The sequence below is a fragment of the Grus americana genome, chromosome 5, assembly GCF_028858705.1.
Source record: "Grus americana isolate bGruAme1 chromosome 5, bGruAme1.mat, whole genome shotgun sequence".
NCBI lineage: Eukaryota > Metazoa > Chordata > Aves > Gruiformes > Gruidae > Grus > Grus americana.
The window spans coordinates 56,821,952-56,846,132 of record NC_072856.1 but is presented as its reverse complement, the minus strand read 5'-3'; the positions used below and the strand labels follow the sequence as shown (position 1 = coordinate 56,846,132).

The window sequence follows — 24,181 nt, the reverse complement described above, 5'->3', positions numbered from 1 at the left end:
GCAGTGCTCTGACTCTCAAGGCTTTGTGAACTCTGCCAATTTAAATACTGGTTAATGAGGTTGTTAGGGACACTTAATTATTTGAGGAGCATAATGCTTTTGTAATATTGTTTTTTGTAGGTCCTTGAGGTCCATGAAAATTTGGACAGACAAATGCAAGACAACTATGAAGAAGACCTGAGTGAAAAGGAGAAGGCGATTGTTCGTGAAATGTGCAATGTAATAACTCCTCTCAGCAACTCCAGGGGTTTCTTTCATGGCCTTTTGTTAGAAGTACGGAGGAGCAGGGGTCTGCTGCGTACAAGCCCCATTTGTTGCAAGATCCACAGGCACAAGGGAAGAGTAGAGGCTCTGCTGACCACTGCTTTGGGTAGCAGTAACCCGAGTGCCTCGTTCACTGCATGGAGCAGCCTTTGCTCAGCAGATACTTCCCCCTCTGCTTGCCTTCAGGGGTGCAGAGTAGCTAATCTGGCCGACCGAGAGCTGTGCAAAGGGCTCTCCCTGGCTTGGAGAGTCCTGTTAGCAGTTGACTCCAACTGTGTTCTTAGGGACTCGGTTTGGGCTGAGCAGCAACTGGTTGCTATCTTTAAAGCTGCACAGCTTGAATGGGTTTGAGCCTAAACCATAAGATCTCATCAGAGGGAGAATATTCATATCTGAAGCCATTGAACAGCATCATGGTGTGTGGGGTGCTTTTAGCACTGCCATGTTGGGCAACCACAGTGTTAACTGAGCTTGCCACATCCTGTACGGTGAGCGTTCATACCAAACTTCTGCCCTGCAGTGTCTGCTGCTGGGGCACTGTGTCCAGCTTCACAGCACCTTGGCCACGCTTTGGCTTTGAACAGCATTTGGGGTTTCTGTTAGAACATGGCTCAAGCTGCATGTGGCCCACAATTGGGGATGCGCTGTTCGACAGCACCAGCAGTGCCCTTGGCAGGGAGGAGGATGCATATGGAGCCTTCTCTTTAGAAGTCCACGTTGGAGGTCAGCCCAGGTAGCATCATTTAGTGCCTCACAGCAGCAGAGGGGAGCCTAACCTACTGTTTAAATTCTGAAAAACACCTCAACCCTAAAAAGAGGGTGTAAAGAACACATCAAGCAGACCTAAGTTGCTGCAAGCATCCTTGGCAAGGGCTGAGGCACTTTGCTTTGGTTGCTGGATCCCTATGAGCAAAGCCAAGACCACAGTAAACGAGGGCCTGATATTTAGGATATTTTGTCTGCTTAATGCCACATTCCCTTGTAGCCATGCAGGGGAAAGGTAAAAATGCCATAACTTCATCCTCCCAAATGGACTCATTTCTGTTTGTGTATCATCAGCTGTTTTTTCTTTAAATATTCATTTTATGCAGACACAAGGCAGCTATGAAGTGCTTTGCAGTTTATTATTTTTTAAAAAATAACCTCCCTTACCCCAGTCACCCTAGAGTGATAAAATGTATGTTTTTAGAAAGTCATATATATATATATATATATGTAATTTTACTCATTATCTTTTTCATTATCTTTTCTGTTCCCGGTAACATCATTTCTGTAAGCATGGCACAGTTGACCTGCCATTGAACTTAACTTCTGAACCTAGTGTATTTGTTTTATACTATTACCCCAGGCAAAAATGGTTCTAATTTCAAGAGAGACTAATTAGAAAAATGCATCAATGTTTTTTTCCCCTTGGAAACTGGTGCACAGACGCCATCCAGTGGCTCTGCTGAGAATTACAGCCCAGCTCTAGGAAACTGTTTTTCAGACTGCAATTACGAAAATACTGCAACTCATCAGAGGCTTTGGGGGGGTTTTTTAATTCCTTTCTCTACTCCACCTCTTTATTTTTTCATACAGGTTGTCTGGCGAAAGCTGGGTGATGCTGCGAGCTCCAAACCCTCCATCAGGCAACATCTTTCAGGAAACCAGTTCAAGGGTCCCTTGTAGGAAGACTGTCCCGGAGGCTGGAAGTGATTGATTCTGTGAAGACTAAAGAGGCAGAGCTTAGCGTTTCTGGCTGCCTGTTCTTTGGGAATTGGGGTTGAGGTTTTTTTCAGGGTTTCCTTTTTTTCTTTTTTTTTGGCTCTTTTTGTAACAATAGTGTAAATATGGCAGCTAAAAGCCTGATTTCCAGGCTGTGGTGCTCTGGAACTACTGTTCAATGGGTAACCATCCAATAATGCCAGACTTGCATCATTTGTATTGTAGTTCAAACCTGCTTTGTTGTAATGGTCTGTTTGTAGAATTAATTAATTCGAGAAAATTTCTAAGAGGAACAAGAAGAACCCTTAACCCGCAGAGGTGTCACAGTTTGTATCGCTCCGGTCCACCCGCTTGTCAATGATTCATAGCTGAGTTAGTGGCTCCAGCCAGCACCTTCCAAGGAAAGAGCAATTTGAATTTGTTGGCTTACTGCCTACCAAGCTCCTGAGCTGCTAACACTTTTTTTTTGGAGGTCTTTTTATTTTGAAGAATGACATGCAACTGTTTTTCACAAGGCGCTGTGTACAATACTGAGTGGTGAGCTAAAAACAGTGGTACCACTCTGTAGATTGTATGGTGGTGCTTATTACACAAGCGTACAGAAAGGCTTGAGACTCACTATCAGCTGTTAATGAAATATTTTCATGAACAAATGACACAAGATTTCTACAGTCGTAATGTGAATGAAGTCACTTAGCCACACACCAGTATTCCCTACAAATATGGCAACACTTTTCCTGTAAAGCTTTTACTACAAAATAACTCAGCAGAAACTGCCATCCTAACAGTGCTTATGGCTTTCACGGGATTTTGGAGAGCAGCTCATCTTTCACATAAGGAAGATTTGGGTATTTTTTTTTAATGTTCTTGCTGGATCCCTCACTTGTACTGGTTCCTGTGTAAGGCAACTAAACAACAACCTTGCAGAACTGAATAAAAATTCCATAAACATGGACTGTCAGGTGAGACTACTTCCTGCCATTCAAGCTTTATTTTTGTTAATGAACCAAAACAAGTGGGTTTTTCTGTCTTCTAATGGTTGTATATAAAACAACGGGACATATTTTGCTATTGTGGAATAGCTGCTTGTATAGTTGTAAGAATTTGACCCCCTTCTTTTCCAAGTTGTCACAGCAGCTGTCCCTGTATTTTATTAGATATTCTTTCCCAATAGTCCAAGGAAGCAGGGCTTGTTTATTAACATAATTGGTGTAAAATAATTTTAAAGACAGGCATGTGAAAAGATCAAAGCCTCCTCTTCAAAAGTTGCATCCATTTTAGTGGTTAGTACAAAGATTTAATGACCTTAAACACCATCACTTTCCTTTTATTCTCTGTAAGAATCAGCCACAGCTACAGACAGCTGCATTAGCTGGACAGGTTCTTCCTCTTATATTAATTCATTTTACCCGTTGAGTTCTTGACTTGTAGTATTGTGTTAACTTGGAGCACCGATATAATACCAAGGAGCCCATGCTGCAACTTATGAAAAGTAATTGGTCCCATGGTGTACAATAATCTAGCTGCCTGGGGAAAGAATTTGGAGTGTCACAGCCCAGGCCTGTAACCAGTAAAAAAACAGAGAAGGAATGCAACCAAAAGACCTACTAACCAGTAAGATTAGGCACCACTGCATTATTCATTGCAGAAATGAAAATGTAGCAGTTGAGTAGGTTATTTGAAAAAAAACTAACCACAAGAACCACCCCCCAAAATGCACACGTGTACTCTCACTCACATGCTCACCAGTAGTTTTCCTTACTGCTGCTCAGTCAGCGAACGCTGAGCTAGCTATCTCTAAGTCTAATGATATTTACACCCAGTGTGTCTGGAAGAATCCAGCCTAGAGTCTGACTGTCTCCTTTAAAATAACGGCATCTTTAGAGGATTCCGGATTTCCTCCTCTTTGCTTTTTGTTTTGACGCCCAGTTTGTAGTCACCATTGATTACTTGTCTTCCTCCTGTACAATGTATGAGATTTTTGTACCAGAAAAGGTGATGTAAAGCAGAGGCATCATTCTTCTGTAACATCTAATGCTGAACAGAGAGTTACTTTATCTGCTGGAAAGCCCATTTTAATTTTGGTGGCATCTTATCGCTGGATTAAGCAGAGAATTTAAGCATATTTGGATTCACATCAGTGAATTTTAACTAAAGCACTGCAAATGTTGCCCGCGCTCATAGAGAGTTAATTGTATTGATGACGTGCTTGCTATTTTGGGAGTATATTAGACTAGCCGGTGCTCTCAACAAGAGCTATACTAATCAGATTACTAGTCTCACCAGCTATGTAATTCCCGTTCAAATATTCCCTGCTATCAAATCTCTCTGAAAATCTGTTCAATGACTGCAAGCAAAGCTTGTTTTGTTCCACCTGCAGACCTCACCTACAAAGGAAATCGTGGTGCAGTTGAGGTCCCTTAGTGCTGCAAATCCTGAAGAGCCAGTGTACAGGGTAGCCAGCAGTTCAGCTGAACAGTCAACACTCTTAGGGGAAACCCTTTAAGATTCTATTTGGCAGCATGAATTTTCAATGTAAGATGCGCATCCTTGATTTTGCAGATGAACATGACAGTGCTGTACGTTGGGGTGTTATTTTGGGGGTTTTTTTAGGCTTGCTGCTCTTCCTGCTTAGCTCCCTTTTGAGCTATGAAGTGTCTTCCTGGGGTAAAATGACACTCAATGACTTTACAGGATGACTTGGGTGCTGAATTTTCAGTTGTCTAAACAAAGATGTTTTATATGCATATTTAAATTCACTTACCTATGCGCTAAGTCTTCAGTGAGAACTACCTGAGGAGCTTTGTACATTAAGTTGGAGGGGAGCATCCCTCTAAATAGCGGCCATTAAATTGATGTATTTGAGGCAACAGTCCAAGTTGATTTCCTCAAGATAGAAGCCCTGGGTTCTGCAATCCTCTGGCAAAGAAAGCATCCACTGTTTACAACTGGACTTTGCTTGCTTAAGGGAAGTAAAAATCACATCCTTGACTTTTGTTGGAGTGACTGAAGTGAACGGCATTTCCATAAAGTTTCTGAAATGCTGTGGTGTAACCACCTTCAGTTGGCTCTTTGCACCTTGACTAAGACTGCTGAGCACAACCTTGTTTGCAAATGGCACATTTTTATCCAAATATTAGATATTAAAAGAAATCAGTGTTAAAGTGACCTTTTATCTTTTTAGAAACTGTGGGGGAAGAGTACTACTGATCTTTTTCAAAGTGCATGACTGTAAAGTGATAAAATTGTATATTTTTCATAATGTGGGGAAAGTCTATTTGTGCTGCTTTAGAAATCAGTTTAAAGTTTGATTTCTGTTAAACCTGTGATCTTACAGCCCTGCTATATTTTCTGTATATGATTTACAAAGAACTGGAAAAGTTAGCACCTGCTGTTGTGTATATAGCAAAATTCTTTAGACCTTAGCACGCGTTTTTACCTATTATTGAACCACTCTGGCTTTTTTGGGGAGGGAAAGTAATAGTACAGATTTTTTTGATAATGTGTGTAAAACATTCATTTGAAATATTTTAGTAAAAACGAAGTAAGAGATTGATTGTGATAGTGTATACTTCTAGTTGAATAAAATAAAATACATTCTTTTTAAATAAACTGATGAATAAGATTTGGGAGAGCACTGCTGAAATATCTTACGGTAAGTACCGTAGTTACGAATTCTGAACTAATATGAAGAACCTGGAAATCCACTAAATTCAGAACCAATTTTATTTGGGTAGATGTGAACAAAGTAGTCCCATTTATAACCAGGATGTACATCACAGTAGGTTGTTACATTCAGACTTTCACACTTAGAAAATATATATATTATGTACAGGAATTTGCAAATAGGTGTAAACATACAATACTTTAAGATACCAGTACATTCCAAAACAAAAATATCAGCAAGGCGAACACCTCAAAATGATTCCAGTCAGCTAGCATTCAGATTCTCTCTTAAATAAAGTAGCTTTCATGCTTGACATCGTGTTGTTTTAATTATTACTACAAATGAAGTTTCTTACTATAGATCAAATGTCATGGTATCTGGCTATTTTGATACTCAAAAATAGGCACTGATTTCTAGAAGGAAATTTTCTTCTTACTGATATAATTGAGCCAATATGGCTGGTTTTGCTAGTACAAAGTAATCCAGTGCTGGAGTAACTCAAGACAATTTAAACTTAAGTCAAATGTATAAAGTTAGAATAGATACTGCAAAGCTGATTAAAATCTAGAAGCCTATATAACTCACCATAAACAATACTGCAAACAGATCAGCTAAATTTTCATTTCACCGCCTCACTTCTTCATCTAAATTATACAAATCACCCTCCTCTTCATCTTTACAAAGTAGTTTTTGGCTAGCTACTCCTGCCTAGTCAACATAAAGGGATATCGTGCAAATTACCTCATGCTATCTCATCCATGTAGCACGTCCAAGTCCTGCTACAGGTGGCATACCAGGTGGTGGAATTGGAGGTGGTACAGGTGGCTGTCCACCTGGGGGAACAGTAGGCGGGGGGTAACTAGCTGGTGGCATTCCCAGCCCTGGAGGTGGATGAGGTGGTACTGCATGAGTTGGAGGCAGTCTTGGAGGTGGGAAATTAGGGTTGTATGTAGGTGGAGGAGGATATCCAGGAGTAGGAGGTGGAATATTGGGTGGGGGGAATGAAGTAGGGGGTGGAGGTGGAACTGGTGGTGGAGGGTTGGGAGGATAGACATGAGGATGATAGGGTAGATGAGTTGGTGGTCCATAGGCCGGTGGCAAAGCTCCGTAAGTTGGTCCTTCTGTTTTCATCATTGACTGAAGACTTTGATAACCCTCCCCTGACATATAAGAATTTGTAGTAGACATCCCTGTAATGTAACTGGTGGGGGGCGGGGGTGGGGGACGATGCGGCAGAGGTGGAGGTTGATGTACTGGGGCAGGATGAGCAGGGGGAGGAATCTGGACCTTTGGCATATCTACCGAGTCCACAGTAGTAGATTGCTCTGCTTCTCCCATTGAAACTGCAGTTGCCAAAGGAGGCTTGCGCTCTGGAAAAGAAAGTTTCATTTATTTTTTTGAAGGATAGTGGCAATAACAGCTTCTGAATACTTGATATTTTTCTTCCAGTTAACATATCAAGAGAGGACTCAATTCTCCAAGTCTTTGAATGCCATATGGTATCCAGTCAGACCTTCTATCACTAGAAAATAACTAAGCTGCAAAACAAAGCTCCAAGTTCAGCTTTTCCCATTCTAACAGTTAAATATACATCTTCCATTCTTATTACTATTTTATTATAATTTAAATATTGCTCTACAGTCAGCAGAAATTAGCAAGCTGGATGGACAGCATCACAGCTAGCAGATTTAAAGAGTCATGGGACCCAAGATACCAAACATCTTTTGATCAGTGCTTCAATCTTCTTTAGTCCAGGCCTCCCTTCTACATCTTTTATACCCCAGGAGGTGGCCTGGGATTACCCTCTGCACTTCACTTGCTTCCCATCTTGGGAAATACTATTTGAGAATACAGGCCAAAGCTGCAAGTCTTTAACACTCAGTTCTACCTGTTTACCAAATGAAAGAAAAAAGAAAACTGGAGGGTAAGAAAGTGCAATGCATTGCTTGGGACATGAAATCCGATCGGCTTTGTTCCACTGATTAGTTTCAGGGAACTCAGTACCTGACAGCCTGGGGAAGTTCATATAAAGGTCAGAATTTTACACAATTATACTTGGACATTTCTGGGAAGAACACACTTAAAACTGCCTTCTCTTTAAATAAGAGTATTAATTATTTTTCCTTCCTCTTAATGCACACATTCTAAAGTAAGGAATATCACAGTAAGACTGATCTAATGGCAACATCTCTGTATGGTCATACAGTCAGTATTAAAATGCCCAACAAAAAAGAGTTGGGGGCATCTTGACATCCATCTTGCTTACATGTAGAAACAACTACAACATTGTTCAGTAAGAAAAGTTATTTAGAAGCAGATATAGGGCAGTCATTTCCAATGGCATGCAACAACTAAACTGACAATGCTAAATGGAAACTGAGATTAATCCACCTTCTAGTACTTCTGTTAATTTGGTCAATAAACACTTAGTCTTCACCTGATTTTTCCTCAGAGCACCAAAAGACAAGAGTTGGCCTCGAAGATGGTTCTTAAAATGTTTCAGTGCTTACACAATGATTTGTTTGTATAAACAAATTCTAAGAGGAAAATTTTAGATAACAAAGGAAACATTCGTTACTTGTCTAAATAGAATTTACCTTATCTATGCAGTCATAATTTTAACAGCAAAATTGTCCCCAAGGACAGCTACATAATTAGATCATGCAAGGTGGGTACGCTGGCTGTGGTACCTACAATTTCAATGACTTCTAGCTCCTGAATTATAGCAGACAATAATTTCTCCATTTGCTCATTTTCAGAAGCATTCTGGATGCAAGATGTGCATTCAAGATTTAACGACTGAAGGAATAATGAACGTGATATTTAGAAGAACCTCTTAATTCTTAATTAGATTTTAACAAATGGGAAAAAATGGTCCTACTGTATTTCAGAGCACCAGTTTTGTCTTTTGTAATTCCCTGTTAGAAGCTGTCATTTTGCAGTTACATTATAGACCATGCTCTATAAAATATTTATGTCATATTTATGGGTCACTGGAAGGACAGCTAATGCATCAACACCCTTGAAGCACATTTTCACAACAGTACAGTTTATTTTGCAAACATAAGGCATGTGTGTAGTGTTAAAGTTCTCTAGCAGATGAAAGTCGTCTTTCGGGACACAGTAGAGAAAGTATCCCCTTTATTGTTTAGAAGTTACACACCTGTAGAATTTCTATACTAAAGATGTAACATGGAGGATTTCTATAGGTTAGCTGGAAGCCATCCTTTTGAGAACGTAAGTCCCTTTTTGCCTACTAGTGACAATTAGTTTTAGTCTTCTAGGCCTTTAACAGTCACAGCTTCATTTTGCCTTTGTCCACCTAGTACAGTCTTGTTTCCATCATAACTTTTGCGCTTCTGTCTGGAAAACCCTATGCTACTAAGATGAAATTCCCTTTGGAGCTTATCTACCTACTGCTTTTACTTACCAAGCTGATTAATCAAGGCAACAATCCCTCCCCCCCACCGCTACCACCATCTGAACAAAGAGCAAAGCAATTAACTGCAAGAGTAAATGTGGCTTAGAAAATAAAAGCTTACCTGGAGGTGGATGTGCAGGAGGTATTGGTGGATGTGCAGTTTCAATTTTAGGAATTTTAGATGGTGGTGGTGGTTCTAAAAAAAATTTGAAATTCCTAATTGGCTATTGCTCTGCAGTATTTTCCAAAGCCATCCCTAGTCTCCCACTAATGATTATCATAGCATATGACACTATGCAAAAGTACAGCGGAAATCCTATATGCTATGTATGTTTAATAAAGAAAACAAAAATCAAGACATTTGTATACAGTGGCATCACGTCATACACGTCTTCCAAAAGAACACATGCCTACAAATTCAAGCTATGTTTTGTATACCTAGAGACAAATTGTCCCAATAACACTACGAATGTGCAGATGAGCTCATGCACATTTTCTAGCACAAAACTGTAACTTGTAAAGAGTTAAATCTCAGGAGAAGATGAACGTTGGTCTGCAAGGAGAACGTGTGTCTAGAAACCAAACCAAATGGCAATTGCACGAGAGAGAGGAGGGAGAACAGACAGCTCTCTCGAATCCATCTGCAGAGCCAGGGAGAAGTGCCAAACTTACTTAGGAAAAGGTTACAGAATCACATCCTAGCTGTCGTAAAATACATTGTTCCAAATCAGCAGAACAAAGAAACAAAACCAAAAAACACCCACCAGCCCCAAACCAACAAAATGAACTAGATGTGATCACTGCAGTGAAGCATTTCTTAAGCTAGACTGTATCTATTGATACAAAATGCCTTTTACTGGCAGCCATGCCAACAACTGATTGCAAATCTCACCGATTACCAACAGACTTATTATTAGTGTAGCTATTTAATGACATGGTACCTTCAGTCACTTCAAGATCCCACAGCTTGCTGAAGAACTACTCCACATGATGCGTGGAGTTGTAAGTTAAGAGTTGAGTAGTTTAACAAGACTTCTACTGAATAGACTGTATTAAGGGACTCTTGGGGCACAGTTACATTCTGTTTTTTCAAGTTTTGCAGTTAGGAACATTTTTAAAATAATTACAGTATATAGTTAAAGACACATTACTGGGATCAGAATAGTTTAGAACTGCCTAGCCCGTAAGCAAACAAACTAAGCACACTTAACCAAATTACTTATTCTGGTAAAACAGTAAAATGAAAACAATATGAATTTAATATTAACATTTACCTGATGCCTTTGTTTCTTCTTTTGGAGATACAGCCTGTTTAAAAAAAAAAAAAAAAAGGATGGAAATAAGACCACTGCAAAATACAAAGCATTTTATAATGGCAACAAGGAAGCAAAACAGGAAACAACTTACAGTCTGCTGAAGAGCTTTCATGCAGATCTGACTAAACCAAAACCAGTTTCCTCCTCCCTCCCCTAAAAGGAGGCAGGACAAACCCTTTATTTGTTCCTATACTTTTATTAGGAGGGTAATAATGTCCAATCTCTTTAGATAGATGCAACACAAACAATGAACAAAGTCATTTCGTATTGGGAAAGCCCAGCTTAACTGGCAGAATGAAAAGACTGGAAAAATAGCAGCTATTTAGATACAGCATGTCCTGCGGTTCTCACTGTTGAGTATTACATCTTGTTTAATTTATATATCATCCACTGCACATACGTCATGGTCTGGTACACTGCTCACTAAGGTGGAAGCAAGAGACTTGGCCTGTGTTCCAGATTCTGCTTTGACCTGTCATTCAACCTTTGCCAAAATCACTTCAGGCCTTTATGCTTTATTTACCAGGACAGAAGGGCAGTGAAAGTGTTGCTCAGTGTAAAACACTTCAGAAGCCTTCAGATGGAAAGCATTGTATAAAAGCCAAATGTTATGCCAGAAAAAAAATTATGCAGACTGAGCAAAACCCACAAACCTCACATCATCCTTCCAATCACAAGTTTTTGGGTTGGGTTTTTTTTTCTGTTGTGGTTTGTTTTTTTTTTAAAGAATCACAGACCAGGGTGTCAGAAAAATCTTTCCAGCTTAATCCAACTGAGATGACGAGTTGATAGTCTTTCAGAAAAGCAGAAAACCTAACTGAAATTTTAAGTACAATAAGCTTAGTTACGAATGTATTTAAAATTAATGATTAGAGTCAGAGGGGTACGGTACATAGCTTCTGTGTCTTTCAAATGAAAGGGGTTTTTTAAGGCACTATTAGTGGCTTTACCTTCCCCAGCCATTGCTCGGTTCCCATCACTTTACTTTCTGCAGCAAGAATGGACTTGCATTTCACTCCCATTTGGACAATAAATTTTCCTTAATTCTGATGGGGATTCTCAAGATTTCTGCTGTCCAATACAAAGGTACCTCAGGCTTGCCTGAGGCTACCTCATTCTTACATTCCTTTGATACGCATTTCAATTCATCTTCAGCCACCTTCCAGTTGCTTTCCTACTTTTCAAGGACAATCTTTATCTTCCTATTCCAAAGAAAGATACTTTTCTTGGTTACTCTCACAGACCCATCTACTGCCTTCATTCTACTTGGGTAGTCTTTTCTCAATCTTCTAGCACTACACTCCTTGTCTGGAAAACTGAATGCAAGTCTCCACTACTTGCAACATTTCCAAAAATCACTCATTTTATGTAGTCAGTTGATTACTTGAAGTGGCAAGCAATTTGGTTATTGTGCATTTGTTAACATGGACCAATGTTCAGAAAATAACATCATTGAGGTAAATTATTAGAACAGAAAAAGTAACTGGAGCCAAATAACTTGTGTGACAGAAAAACAAACATCAGTTTAAACTGTATTTATGCTAAAGAGAAAAAAAAAAGGATCAAGAAGCAACAAAACCAGCCTGTGAGAATTTAAATCACTTCTCTAATAATGGTAGCTGCTAAAACACAGATGAGCTTTTTTTTTTTTGGTCCTTCTACTGCATTGTAGTTTCTATTGCTCCAGCATGACATTCCAGGGTCAACATTACCAATTTATTAGCATGCCGATTGCTATTTAATACTTTCATAGTAAGCTCAAGCCATACCACAACGGAACTGTTCTTTCAGTGCTGTTTCTATATGCATTAAAATTGATCCCACTAACAATTTTCAGTTAAATCACTCTAAATATATGATTTACATCTAATGATTCACTAGCATATTTTTAGTGAAGTCAACTGAAGGTTAAAGTGCTCTTCACCACCAGAGACGTAGACGATGTGCAGATGCATTAGACATCTGGTATGGGCCTGTAAGTCATGGGCCAATGCCTCAGCTGCTTGAAAGTATCTTGGCTCAGTAGCAGGTAATGGAGTTACAAGAGTTCATGTAAATGGAAAATCTGGCCTCCAGAAACAAAGTGTATTTATGTTCTCTACAAACCAAAGGAGAAGTCAAGCAAAGCCCTATTTATAGGAGGTGGCAAACATTTTAAGTAAGGGTTTATGGTACATCTAACTGAAGCACATTTTGGAAGAGCCAACTGGATCTTTCAAACACTACACATCTTGTTCTCCTAGACTGCCTTCTGGAGAAAGAATGATTTCAGATCATCACATTTGCTTTTCTCAAATTCACACTGTTTGTGCTGTTCTCTACAAAACTACTCCTGTAAGTTACCCTTTGCTTTATATTTGTTCTGGATGCCTACAGTCTACCAGGACTTACCTTTTTATCTGTACTATTCACTTCCTTAATTATTAGGTGGTGGGCCTCAAAGTCTTAATTTCAAGAAAAGGTAAGTTGCTCTGAGGACTTGACCAGAGATGATTGTTAAAGAACAAGGCACTATTCATGCAAAAGGCACCACTTTTTTTTCCATGAGGTAGTTGATTAACACATGGGATGGGGTGAAATCAGTAGTTCTGTAAAGGTAGAGCCTTTACATGAATGAATAAGCATTCATAACAACTTACAATTAGATGGACACATATAGAAAAATCCAAATTATTATTTACAGTTTCTGATGTGCCAAGCTGTCCCAGGCATTTTTGTTGAAGAAAAATAAGAAAAGAGTTCCCTGCCCTACCGATCTGACAACCCAAGCTGAGTTTGTGCTGATGACAGAAAAAGAATGAAAAGAAATACATACTACCTATAAAAAGCTCTCCCAATATTCAAGCTAATTAACATATTTTATCAGCTTTCTATCCTGAATGGTTCAGCGCAAGAACTACATATTTCAGTACAGTATTTTTCCTCTAGTAGTAGACTATATCTTGTCATTACAAGACCAAGGTTTGAGAGCGCTGCATTTTTCTCTTTTTTGGGAGGCTGCTGTCATGAAGATGCTGCACTCTTCCAATTCCATTTCATTTTATCATTTGTTGCTTCTTCCTGGGTTTTTGGCTTTGTTTGTGGATTGGGTTGTTTTTCCCCTTGATGTCTTTTCTCTAGTTTGGGCATGCATTAATTACAAGTTAGGCAAAAGCTGTATAAAATTTACTTCCTAAATGGACTTGTTCCGAAGATTTTACTTCTGAAAACACTCTTCCTAAGTACATGCAAGAAGATTTGGGTAACAGTTTCACACTTCTATAACTTACAAGTGAAAAAAAAAAAAAGCCCACAAAAAGTGTAGCTTAAGATCTGAATGCTTCATTTGGACTTGATGACTGTGGAAAAGCACTCAGAGTACTTGTGATTATCCAACTGCCAATGTACTTTCTTATTTTCAACGATGAGGTGATAACACAGACAAAGTGAGGCTTTAACGTATGATGCATTTACAGGCTTCTACTGTTATTAGATTATTTTGAAAGACAACTAAGAATTTTGACATACTTTGAGAAGCCACTAATCTCCTAAATTTGTAATCAAAAAGCAGAAGGTGAAATAAAGTCATCAGCATTGTGCACATCTCTACATTCAGGTATGGCACAAGAGACCTTCCCTAAATCAAGGCTGCTTAATAGCAAAACCAACAAAATTTCATGGCACAGATTCAAAGAGTCAGAACCTTAATAGCTCATGATGACTTAAGTCTCTCCACTGGTTTTGCCTCAAGTGGAATGAGAATGTGGTACGCCAAAACTGTAAAGGCTGTTCTACACTAACATACTTGCCATATAACCAACGGAAGTCTACCCATACAAAAATTAATTGCCAGGTTCATTCTTACAGCAAACGCAATTCTGCTGCACACTGCAGCCTTTAAATCAAACGGACATTAAGTCAGCCTGAAAATAAAATGCAAGTTAAAGTTCAAAGTTAAACTTACTGCTGGTCTTTTAATCTGTCTAGGAGGACTTGACTGGGGAGAGGGCTTTTTAGATTGCTGTGCTTGTGTTTGCTGCTGCTGCTGCTGCTGCTGTTGTGCTGACTGTTGCGACTCTTTTTGCTGCTGAGTCTGTGACTGCTCTGAACCCTGCGACTGCTGTGATTGCTGTACCGTCGGTGCCTGGGGTGTAGATTGAAGAGATGGTGGCTGCTGCAACTGGTGAGGAGTATGATGAGGCATTTGCTGTTTTCCCTGTGAGTATAGATCCAGGATCTGATGACAGATGTCTTAAAAAAAAAATCCAAAAGATTATACACCCATAACGTACAAGTGTATGTTTAATACACAATGATCAACTAAGCTTTTTACTGGACATGAACTTCAGAAAAATTCATTGTAAATACTACTCATTGTTAGAATGACCACAGATTTGATTTTTTTTTTAAAAACATACTTTTTCAATTTATTCTTGCATTTCTGAGTTTCTTCTGCCTATGCTAAACAATATGTAGATGTATGTGCACCCCTTGCAGAAGAACAAAGTGTCTTGATATTAATATAGCCTATGTTATTATTGTGTGCTTGGAGAGCCAGGTAACAATGTAACAACAGGATAGTAATATAGTAAGAAAGTGAGTGAAGGAAGATGATATGTTAAAACATATACATCTAGTTAGGCCAGTCAAAAATGTTTCAGGAAACTAAGCAAAGGACTAGTACTAAATTCTTCTTCCAACATGTTAGGAGCTAAAGGTCTGTCAGAAAACATGTAGGACCAACTAATAACCAGGTGCAAGAGCAGCACTCAAGGAAAAGAAAACCTTTCTAAAAAAGCTAAATGAGTTCTTGCAATGAGCATGCACTGATGCAGCAGAAACTGGAAAGACTCCCATTCTCTAACCCTCTTTGGCAGGGACTCAGCAGCGATCTATCTGAAACTAGAGCAACTCTGAAAAAAGCCATGATACAAACAGAGCAAGTAGCCATTTAAGAAATCACCAGAACTGTATGGTATTCACCTAGAAGTTCTAACAGCAACAAAGGCTAAACCACCTGAACAGCAACACACGCTGTTTCATTTAAAACTTCCTTAGAACCAAACGCCAGATTGTGACAAGCATCAATTTTTACAGAAGGTTTCTAAAGCAATTTATGGAACTAGAAGTATGCTTGGCCTGACATTTGTACCAGGTAAGTTAGTAAAAACTTTAGCAAAAACAAATTAGCGGCCACATAACCACAATTTACTTAACAAGAGTCAATGGAGGTCCTGCTTTATTTTATGAACTTCCTGGGGTTCTCTCAAGAGGACAAGCAGCAGGTAAATGAGCAATATATACACACAAAGAAAATAGTATTAAGATACCTGTATTGATGAAAAAGATCCATAATTCATCCCCTATCAGAATTCACCCACCCATACACCAGAATTCATACCCCATAATCTGTTCCTCAGTGGCGGCACATCATAAAGTGATATTGCAACCCTAGCATAATTTGGTTAAAGAGGTCAACCATCAATGAGAAAACCACTGGAAACCAGACTCCATTAGGTCCAGTGTTCGTAGAGCTGCTTATTTAAAATGGGGAGAAGGGAATCATTAAAGAAACAAAACCACCATGACAATTTAGCAGCTAATTAACTGTGGTATAAACTAAACAAGTAGTAAAGCAAATATTGACCAGAAGACTAATCAGGATAACTAAAGATGCTTCCAGACTAAGCCAGTCTTATAAAATTAATTAAAAACCTGGGTAAGGCATAGCACATATGTCCTGAGTTACATACTCCACATGATTATTTTAACTAAAACCCAGATAGAAAGTAATCTGCATTTACCAATGACCTAGATCACACAGTTAAAGAAAATACTCCTCTGTTTGCAGCAGATGTTTTTCATACCTTCCAGAACATCAACGGGAACATCTTGGACAAATTGCTCCCACCATCGTCTGTACATTGGTTTTGATGTCCATTCCTGTATTTCAAACTTACACAAACGGCCTGCTAAGTACATAACTGCAACAGCTATGATCTCAGGTTCCCACTGCAGTGACAGTGTAGTGCAGAGACTGGAATATAAAAAAAAACAAAACAAAAACACAACCCTGAAGATAATGCTAATTGTCAAAGTACAACACTTTACGACAGCTATAATTAACAGGGTATAAAATTCCACCACACTTTAACATCTCAGACAATTTTAACTAAGAGCTTTTTTAAACAAGAGAGTTACAAAACTAAACTTTTTCTACACTACTGCTATCATGAAAGGTAGTTTTACGCAGATAATATAGAAGGCATATACAGAATGCATACAGAAGCAATACACCACATGTAAACTCCAAACTCGATGTTCCTAAGTAGAAAACCTAACACTATATGGGTGTGGAAGAAAAGGGAAATGACAGCATTGTATTCCAAGTGTAGGCAGCTACATTCCACTCTAGTCTCACCTGTAATGTTAACTATAGTGTTCACGTTCCTTGCTACACAAGTGTGCTGTCATTGCATTACTCTGGTTAGGGAATGATGTCCACATTTGGATTTTAGAGTTTCCAAATGTTTCTCAATAAAATGTAAAAAAGTACTTAAAAAAACCCCCATGGAACAGCCAACATGAACTCGTAAAGCAACTTTTCAAGCAAGATGCAAGTTTTAGATAAAGCTGTAAAAACTGTAAAAAGTTATCTCTTGAATAGCCTCTGTTAAAGCTAATGCTAAAATATTATTGGTATTATTGATATTAACTAAGTAAGTTCCTGTCATAATCAAAGCTACTGTTTCCTGGTAGTAATTTTAAATCACAAAATTTGTTTTTCTCTTATTTTTCCTTTTTTCTTTCTTTTTCCTCCCTAGATTCTATAACATAGGGTCTGCTCAAAGAATTTCAGATCCAGCTAGCCATCAAAGTTTCTGCAAATTCACTGATAAATTCATTATTATGTCCTTAAATTCACCAAAATAGTAGCCTAGACAGTGGTTTAAGTCCATTTTGTCTCCAGTGGGCTACACGTAACTGAACGCCAATGGGATACTTAAACACTGGCAGAATCAGGTCAGCAGTAAACAGTAAAAAAGACACAAGAACTAACTCTTAAAACACCAATTTCTTATTATTGCTTTAATGCAATTTACTTGGGGGGTGTAGTGTGGCTGCATAAGAACAGAACCTCCTATTCTAAAGGCCTGTAGTGCAGAGTACAGAATTATTTTCCCAGGATCCTACACTTCTAATATGGAGCCTATTAAGTAAATACAAGACAGTCTCTCACAAACAGAGATAAGTATTATTTGAAACAATCACTCCAACTTCATGCTAAGGTTTTCCTGAAGTGCATTTTATTAAATTCCTTGAATTATTAAACACCATCTAATTCCAAGCACAGTAGTGTCCAAAGTCTGATGGATACATAACAGAAGTTTTCTCTGACAAACTTAACAGTGACAGTCAAATCTGCAAGATCACCACCTGCAAAACTGACAGCAGCTGAAGTAAACGTCTCTTGACATCCAAATACCCTAAACAACCTTTTGCTCAAATTAATTTGGGGAGCTTAGGGGATACCTACTGAATTTGGATCCACACTGGACTACTTCAAATTAGGTATACAAATAAAAATGCACCTTTTTAATGGTGTTCTACTGCTAGAGGTATGACTGAAAGCAATGTACTTTTTTTGCATTTATCAACAGTCAGGCCACTTACACATTTTCTTAAGGGTGTGCTACAGAAATTAAAAATTACATTTAACTGTCCTTGGTAAATTAACTTGCCTAGCTCTGTAGAAACCTCCCTAACAAGACTGAAGTGTATCAAGTTGTTTTGTTTGGGTTTTTTTCCAAAGCCACACTACACATACTCCTGTCAATTGATGTGATCCTTGTATTGCAAATTCATTATTCAAGAAATTGTAATTCTAGTGCTAAAAATTGTATTCCTCACTGAATTTAACGGCTAGTTTACTATTACCAAAATCCTGCTTTAAAAAAAAAATTTGACCAACATGATGGAATTGGGAACTGATTTATTTTCTCAGAATGTGCCACGTATCTCAGACTGGGCAAGAAGCCAGCTTCTATCCTGGGGATCTACAATTTGGTTTGGCCCTCTCAAACAGTAACTGTTTTAATGCAGCATTAAATCATTACCACAAAATTGCAAAGGCCTTAATGGTCTACCTCTATACTACATTCCCTGCTCAATGGAACAATCATGGTAATGACAGAAAGAAAAACTGAGGAACACTATCAAGAAAACATGTATCAAGCAGAAATCATATAATAAGCATTCGTCAAAGAAATATCTAATCCCAGAATAAAGTAAGCAAGAGTAATTATTTCACTTTCAAAAGGTTTCCTAGTAGTATCTTACCTGTCATTGACAAATGTCCATGCCATTTGAACCAGTTTTTGAATTTTATTTTTGTCTCCTGAAAAACAATCAGAAAAGTTGTAAGAAATAGAGTTATTAGGAAGGACAAAAAGCTTGGAACAGAATACTCTTGCACTGTTAATGTAAATTAAGTTCTGAAATTTAGTAACAGGCATTACTTGCTCACCCTGTAATATTTTACCTTTGAGTTGTTTGGCATACTTGAGAAGGAATTGGTATGGATGTTCCACTTGCAAATCAAACTTGATTGTTTGTAGTAAGATTCTTTCAAGGACCATTACTTCTTCCTAGAGAACGTAACAAGGTAACCGCAATGTTATTCCTTCTTTTACTCACAAGTATTTTATGCTGGTATAAATCATGACTAGCAGAGCATCTCCAGGCAAACATGTTTGCCTGCTTTTGCTTGCTTACAGTTTGTCTCCAAGGAGAACAGAAATCTCTCCAACTTAGAACATTATTTTACACCCAGATACTTTTTCTTCACATTTATTTGGGGCAGGAAAGGAGATGTGGTGTTTAAAATTCCTTTTCCTCCATGGAGGAGCCAAATACAGCATGAAAGTGCCAAAAATACAAAATCACAACAAAAAGGGAAGATCTCACCACACTTCTCTCCTGAGTTTCAGATCCTTCTACTATTTATACTAAGCAAATTTTGAGAGAAGCATAGTTTTGCTAAGTCAAATACTCTAAACAGGAAACTTCTCAATGCTTTAAGAAGTAGTTCTCTTCCTTGGCTTCAGATTTATTATTAATTGCTTCCTAAAACAACATTAAGACTGTCAAATACAACTTACGTCTTGATGACATTTCTAGCTCTGACTGGAATTACTCCAATTTACTTTAATTTGCAAAATAACATCAGAACTTACATTAAATCAAATGTAAGCTTTTTATACAAACAATTATTCCGGTAGGCTCCCAAAACTACTTGTATTAGCAAAAATTATTTTCATAGTTATCTATCACATTACCCAAAAGAGCTAGAAATGAATGCTGAACGTATCATTTAATTCAGAACAACTGAAAATCAGCCAGTGCTCTAATGAATGTATGTCACTTTGCTGGAGCACAACAGGATGAAATCAATTTTAACATGAGTATTTTTACCTTTGGATCATCTCCAAACTGTCCAAACTGTACATCATTTAGCAAGCTACGAGCCGTTTTAATTATATCTTTACATTTCTTCGGTGTTTCTTCAACTTTTCCTGCCAGGAAAAGACAGCAGGCTCCTGTCACCTAAAAAAAAAAAAAAGTGTTTTCAAAAACTTTTCTGCATGTAGATATGCAATACAGTATAGCATTGTACAAAAGCACCATCGGTTTCCAGTAACAGTTCTGTAGAAGTTTCCCCGGAAAGACTTAATAAACATATTAATTTCTGACTTACTGTAGTGTTAATTTCAACTTTTACTTTTTCAAAGGAAAAATACAGAGGACTGTCCACTTTATACAACTTTATTTCAAGGTGAGAAACTCAAAGCAGAATTCACCCTGGTTCAGCATTGTTTGTCAAGAAGTTTTAAATGGTATTACACTTATTTTTTGCCTTCTAGCCAATACAGGATTGCCAGAACTATAGCTGTTACTCTTTCTAAAGAACAGTATCTGCAAGACATAACTGCAATGTTAATATAAATAAGTTTCTAAACATAAACAGAAACGTGTAAACAAGCAAGAACAATATATTTGAAGTTGTAATGATTAACAGATAAAATGCTTATCTTTCATCAGAGCGGTGGACAGCAGTAGTACCCAACTGACTCATCGCCATTTCAAATAGTCCATGCCTAGTGCAGTCACTGTATTAAGCCATCAATATTGTAAATACTTACATATCTTGGGAATTGTTTGAAGGAATGAAACATATAAAACCGATGGAAATAAATTATTCCGGTTGCTAAAGTATCATAATGTCTGTGGTGCAGAATAAGGACTTTCAAACAGGGCATAAAACAAATTTAAAACCAAACACGCACAAAGGAAAAGATACATTCTGCTGTATCAAGTACCTCAAGTAATTGTCCGTTCAGTGACCCGTTAGAAAACACTAAGTAAAACAGGAGCTTTAAAAAAAAAAACAAACAACAAAACACAAAACCCCTCAAGGGTGTGTAAATGCTATGATTCAGCCCAGATGCAGTTGATAACTAAAGCATTTATTGGAAGTGTGCAAAGTCACAACCACATTTATGGGAAGATCCATGCAAGGTCCTCCTCGTGTTAAACCATACCTGCTTCAGCAGAGGTCAAAACCAGCAGCAGGTGCATGAAGGAAGAGAACAATTATCACTTCACATTAAAGTTTTGGTGTGGAGGGAAGTTACTAATTATTCACACCTACAAATGCAAATAAATCTGAACATGCTCCCTACTCTTCTATGTAAGGAGAAGAGTGAAATTTCATCTTTACTAGGTTTTATTAAACAAAGAACTGAGGAGATTAAAAGTAGCATAGAAATACAGGAAGCGAAAAGTTTAAGCAGCAGTCTATGAGAGAGAAGGACAGCAGAGAGAATGTGCTACTTACTAATATATACAAAGTTGTAAATCCCAACCTAAACAAACAAAAAACCCAAAACAAACAAAAAACCCCAAAGAGTGGGGAGGCAGAGGTTTGAAGCCTCAGAGGCAAAATATGTAGAAAAATGAATGCAAAATTTAAAATTTGAGAAGTTATGTAGATTCAGGTAGTAAAAGACGAAGTCTGGTAACTGCCACCACCAAAAGTTATCCTTAATTGGCAAGGCTTTATCACCTCACTTCTCTACTGCCAAAGGGCTTCAGTTGAAAGTTTGTTTACCCAGTGAACGGATAAAAATGATGCAGGAACACATTACATCAAAAAGCAAGTAAGCTCAAAAGATTTTTGATTAATGATTAAGAAACATTTGAACAGCTAACTAAGCACAGAACGCCATTTCTCATACATTTTATTCTGAAAATCCCCATTCATAAAGACATTTCATGCCAACGTGAGTCAAAGGATACAGCCCTAAACGTGTTCCCACATCAAATATGAATCTGGCCCCCTCCCTGCGGTATCGTGCCTCAGTAGCTGGATCAAGCCCTTCTAGCTGCGACGGTGTATGTGCCAAGTCTTTCTTATCCCAGTACCAACATGGCTTTGTATGGTCCAGGTTTGCCAAGTTTACAGAAGGGCTGGAATTTTCTTTATTCTCCTTCATTTATTAAAACAGAATTGTTCTTGCTTTTTAAGTTTTCAAAAAGGAAGTCTTCAGATAGTCGCTTCAGAACCTTAAATAAAAGAAAAAGGGATTTCTTTATAAGTTGAGGATAATTCCCCCCCTCACCCCCTATGCTCAAAGATGTGTAGAGAAGAACAGTATTTAACCTTGCCCATTGGAAGGGACTTCTTCCGTGCTCAAAGACAAGTAATATTTAACCTTGCCCTTATCTTCCCCATATAGACATAGGTTATCTTTGCTTTTATCTGTTTAATAAAGAAACATCAAAAATGCATTATCAACAGTATCTGCTGCTGCTTAGTAGAAAAACTTTCACCTACTTTGTACACAAAATAAAGAAAAACAATTCAGTGATGGTAGCAGCAAGATTTGAAAAGCTGGGGAGGGGGCAGGGACCACCTCACTATTCATAACTAGGAAACATGTTTGTTAGGTCAGTCTTAACAGCAATTTAAATACCCAGTTGGTCTCCTGAAAATCTCTGGGTGGTAAGATAGCAGCAACCACTGGGCAAAAAGCTTTGTAAAGCAGTCTGTACTCGTGCCATCTAAACTTGTTCCCAAAACAGGGCAGTCGATTACACTCAAAGAGTGTGCTACTTTCACCTGTTGACCAGCACTTCCCCTGTGCATCACAAGGCTCTGCAGATAACTTTCTGGGGTTTGAGTTCAGTCATGCCTCAATTTAAAGAGAGAGTGGAGACTGTCTTGCTGCCTTTATTTCTTTCAGGCACAAAACTACTCTTGCCATAATTCAATAAACTACAGATACTATGCACAAATTACTGCAGTCACCTGCAAAGGTTCACATACCAAATGGTGATTAACACATGATGCAATGCTATTTGCTCTAAGCAAAACAGTCAGAGGAAGACCCAAACTTAAAACTCTTAAAATTAAGCTGTTAATTTTCCAGACGTTTCCCTTCTGAAAACGGAAGAAAGATCACATAAACTGCCAGAAAAACTACGCCTCCAATCAGCACCTCACTCAACTTCAAAAAGTTTCTCTTTTTCAGAATAATGGAAACTCTCTCCTTGTTCCACGTTGGTTCTGGAAGAACCTTCACAACTAATGGCACCAGTGACAGACCAACCCAAACTCTGTCACAAATAAGTGAATGACTACTTAAAACTATTTCTAAAGCCAACAAAACAGCTCTGTGCCACGACAACACGTTCCCATCATATTTACCAAGGAAGCGTTATTTTTACAACTGTTACGGTTCTTCTTCTTTACAAGTTATTTTGCTTACTAACACTCTAAACAGTTTAAAACCCTACTGACACTAAAATCGCCCGAAGCGACAAGACCTGCTTCTTTAAGCAGCGCAAGCATTTCCGAATATAAAACCAGGAATAAACCCCACCAACCTGAAAACATCCTAAACGAACCACCTCAAGCATCCCAAGCCAAACCCTAACGACCGAAAAGAATAATCAAAGTTTTTCTTCTACCTTTTTACGCACCCCATTAGCACACAGATTTCAGGAGCTCGATCCCGGCTATTTTACATCCTACCTTACACGAACCATCCGACCGAGAGCCCAGCTCCGACCGCTACAGCGCCCAAAACGGCGAGGTGGGGGGGGGGGGGAAGGGGGAGACGCTGTTCAGCTCCTCCCAGAACCGGCCTGCCTGCCCGCCGCAGACGAGGCTGCCGGTGCCCGGGGAGGCGCTCGCTCGCTCGCTCCCCGCCCCGGCCTCCCCGCTCCCTTCCCCTCTTCCCCAGGCCCCGGCTCTCGCCAGCGGGTGGCCCGGGAGGGCGGGCGACCCCGGCCGCCGGCGCCCCGCGGCCCCACGCAGGCATGGCGCACTCACAGGCCACGCGCGAGAGAGGAAACCCCACCGGAGCGCGAAGCCTCTAACGACAGCGCAGCCTCCGCGCACTGCGCGCCGCCATCTTGGGAACCAGGCCAGGCCACTTGCTACGTCATCACGTCGGCGTCACAAGGGTATAGCGCGCGAGGACGAAGCCCTTAGTGCCTAACGGCCAATGAGAAGCGGCAACCTCCACTCCCCCCCCAGCCAATCCCGTCTCCTTCAGCCGCTGCTAAACGCGAGAAGCAGGCGGGCGACGTGCTGTCGTAGTCTTAGATCAGACCAATCAGAAAGCCAGAAGGAGAAGATTGCAAGCCGTGGGAGCCAGTAGAAAGCTGAAGGCATGGGTTAAAGCTCAGCCAATGGGGGAGCGGCCATGCCCTTTTTTAAGACTGGTAGCGAAGGCGAAGGGGTGTTCGCTGAGGATTGGCCGC

At 39.1% G+C, this 24,181-nt stretch overlaps 2 protein-coding genes across 7 annotated transcripts in view; one reads left to right on the top strand and one right to left on the bottom strand.

Moving 5' to 3' along the window:
• The window catches only part of CCDC85C (coiled-coil domain containing 85C), a 116,618-nt gene extending 111,025 nt beyond the window's left edge, over positions 1-5,593 (top strand). For both annotated transcript variants that reach the window (XM_054828428.1, XM_054828429.1), the window contains 2 exons: positions 121-219; positions 1,843-5,593. In XM_054828428.1, the coding sequence (XP_054684403.1) occupies positions 121-219; positions 1,843-1,932 (189 nt within the window). In that variant the 3' untranslated portion in view covers positions 1,933-5,593. The remainder of the gene's footprint in view (positions 1-120; positions 220-1,842) is intronic.
• An 83-nt stretch (positions 5,594-5,676) lies between these two features.
• On the bottom strand, positions 5,677-23,908 carry CCNK (cyclin K). 5 transcript variants are annotated; one of them, XM_054828426.1, is made up of 11 exons: positions 23,776-23,908; positions 21,710-21,976; positions 20,554-20,635; positions 19,826-19,957; positions 18,894-18,999; positions 18,692-18,749; positions 16,219-16,388; positions 14,316-14,602; positions 10,331-10,364; positions 9,178-9,252; positions 5,677-7,005 (listed from the first exon to the last, which is right to left on the bottom strand). In XM_054828426.1, exons 2-11 carry the CDS (start codon positions 21,904-21,906, stop codon positions 6,383-6,385), a joined length of 1,764 nt encoding a protein of 587 aa, XP_054684401.1. In that variant the 5' UTR covers positions 21,907-21,976; positions 23,776-23,908; the 3' UTR covers positions 5,677-6,382. The 5 variants fall into 5 exon arrangements, with proteins under 5 accessions (XP_054684401.1, XP_054684398.1, XP_054684400.1 ...); XM_054828423.1 differs by having other exon boundaries at positions 23,748-23,882; XM_054828425.1 differs by lacking the exon at positions 23,776-23,908 and adding an exon at positions 23,396-23,662.
• Positions 23,909-24,181: the final 273 nt, after the last annotated feature.

Bases quoted from the DNA above. Each gene is read 5' to 3' on its own strand.
- CCNK (XM_054828426.1), bottom strand. From the start codon at position 21,906: ATGAAGGAGAATAAAGAAAATTCCAGCCCTTCTGTAAACTTGGCAAAC. The intron at 20,636-21,709 runs GTATCCTTTGAC...TCTGCACCACAG, and splicing joins GTGGGAACACGTTTAGGGCT to ACATTATGATACTTTAGCAA. The intron at 9,253-10,330 runs GTAAATGTTAAT...AATTTTTTTTAG, and splicing joins AGAAGAAACAAAGGCATCAG to AACCACCACCACCATCTAAA.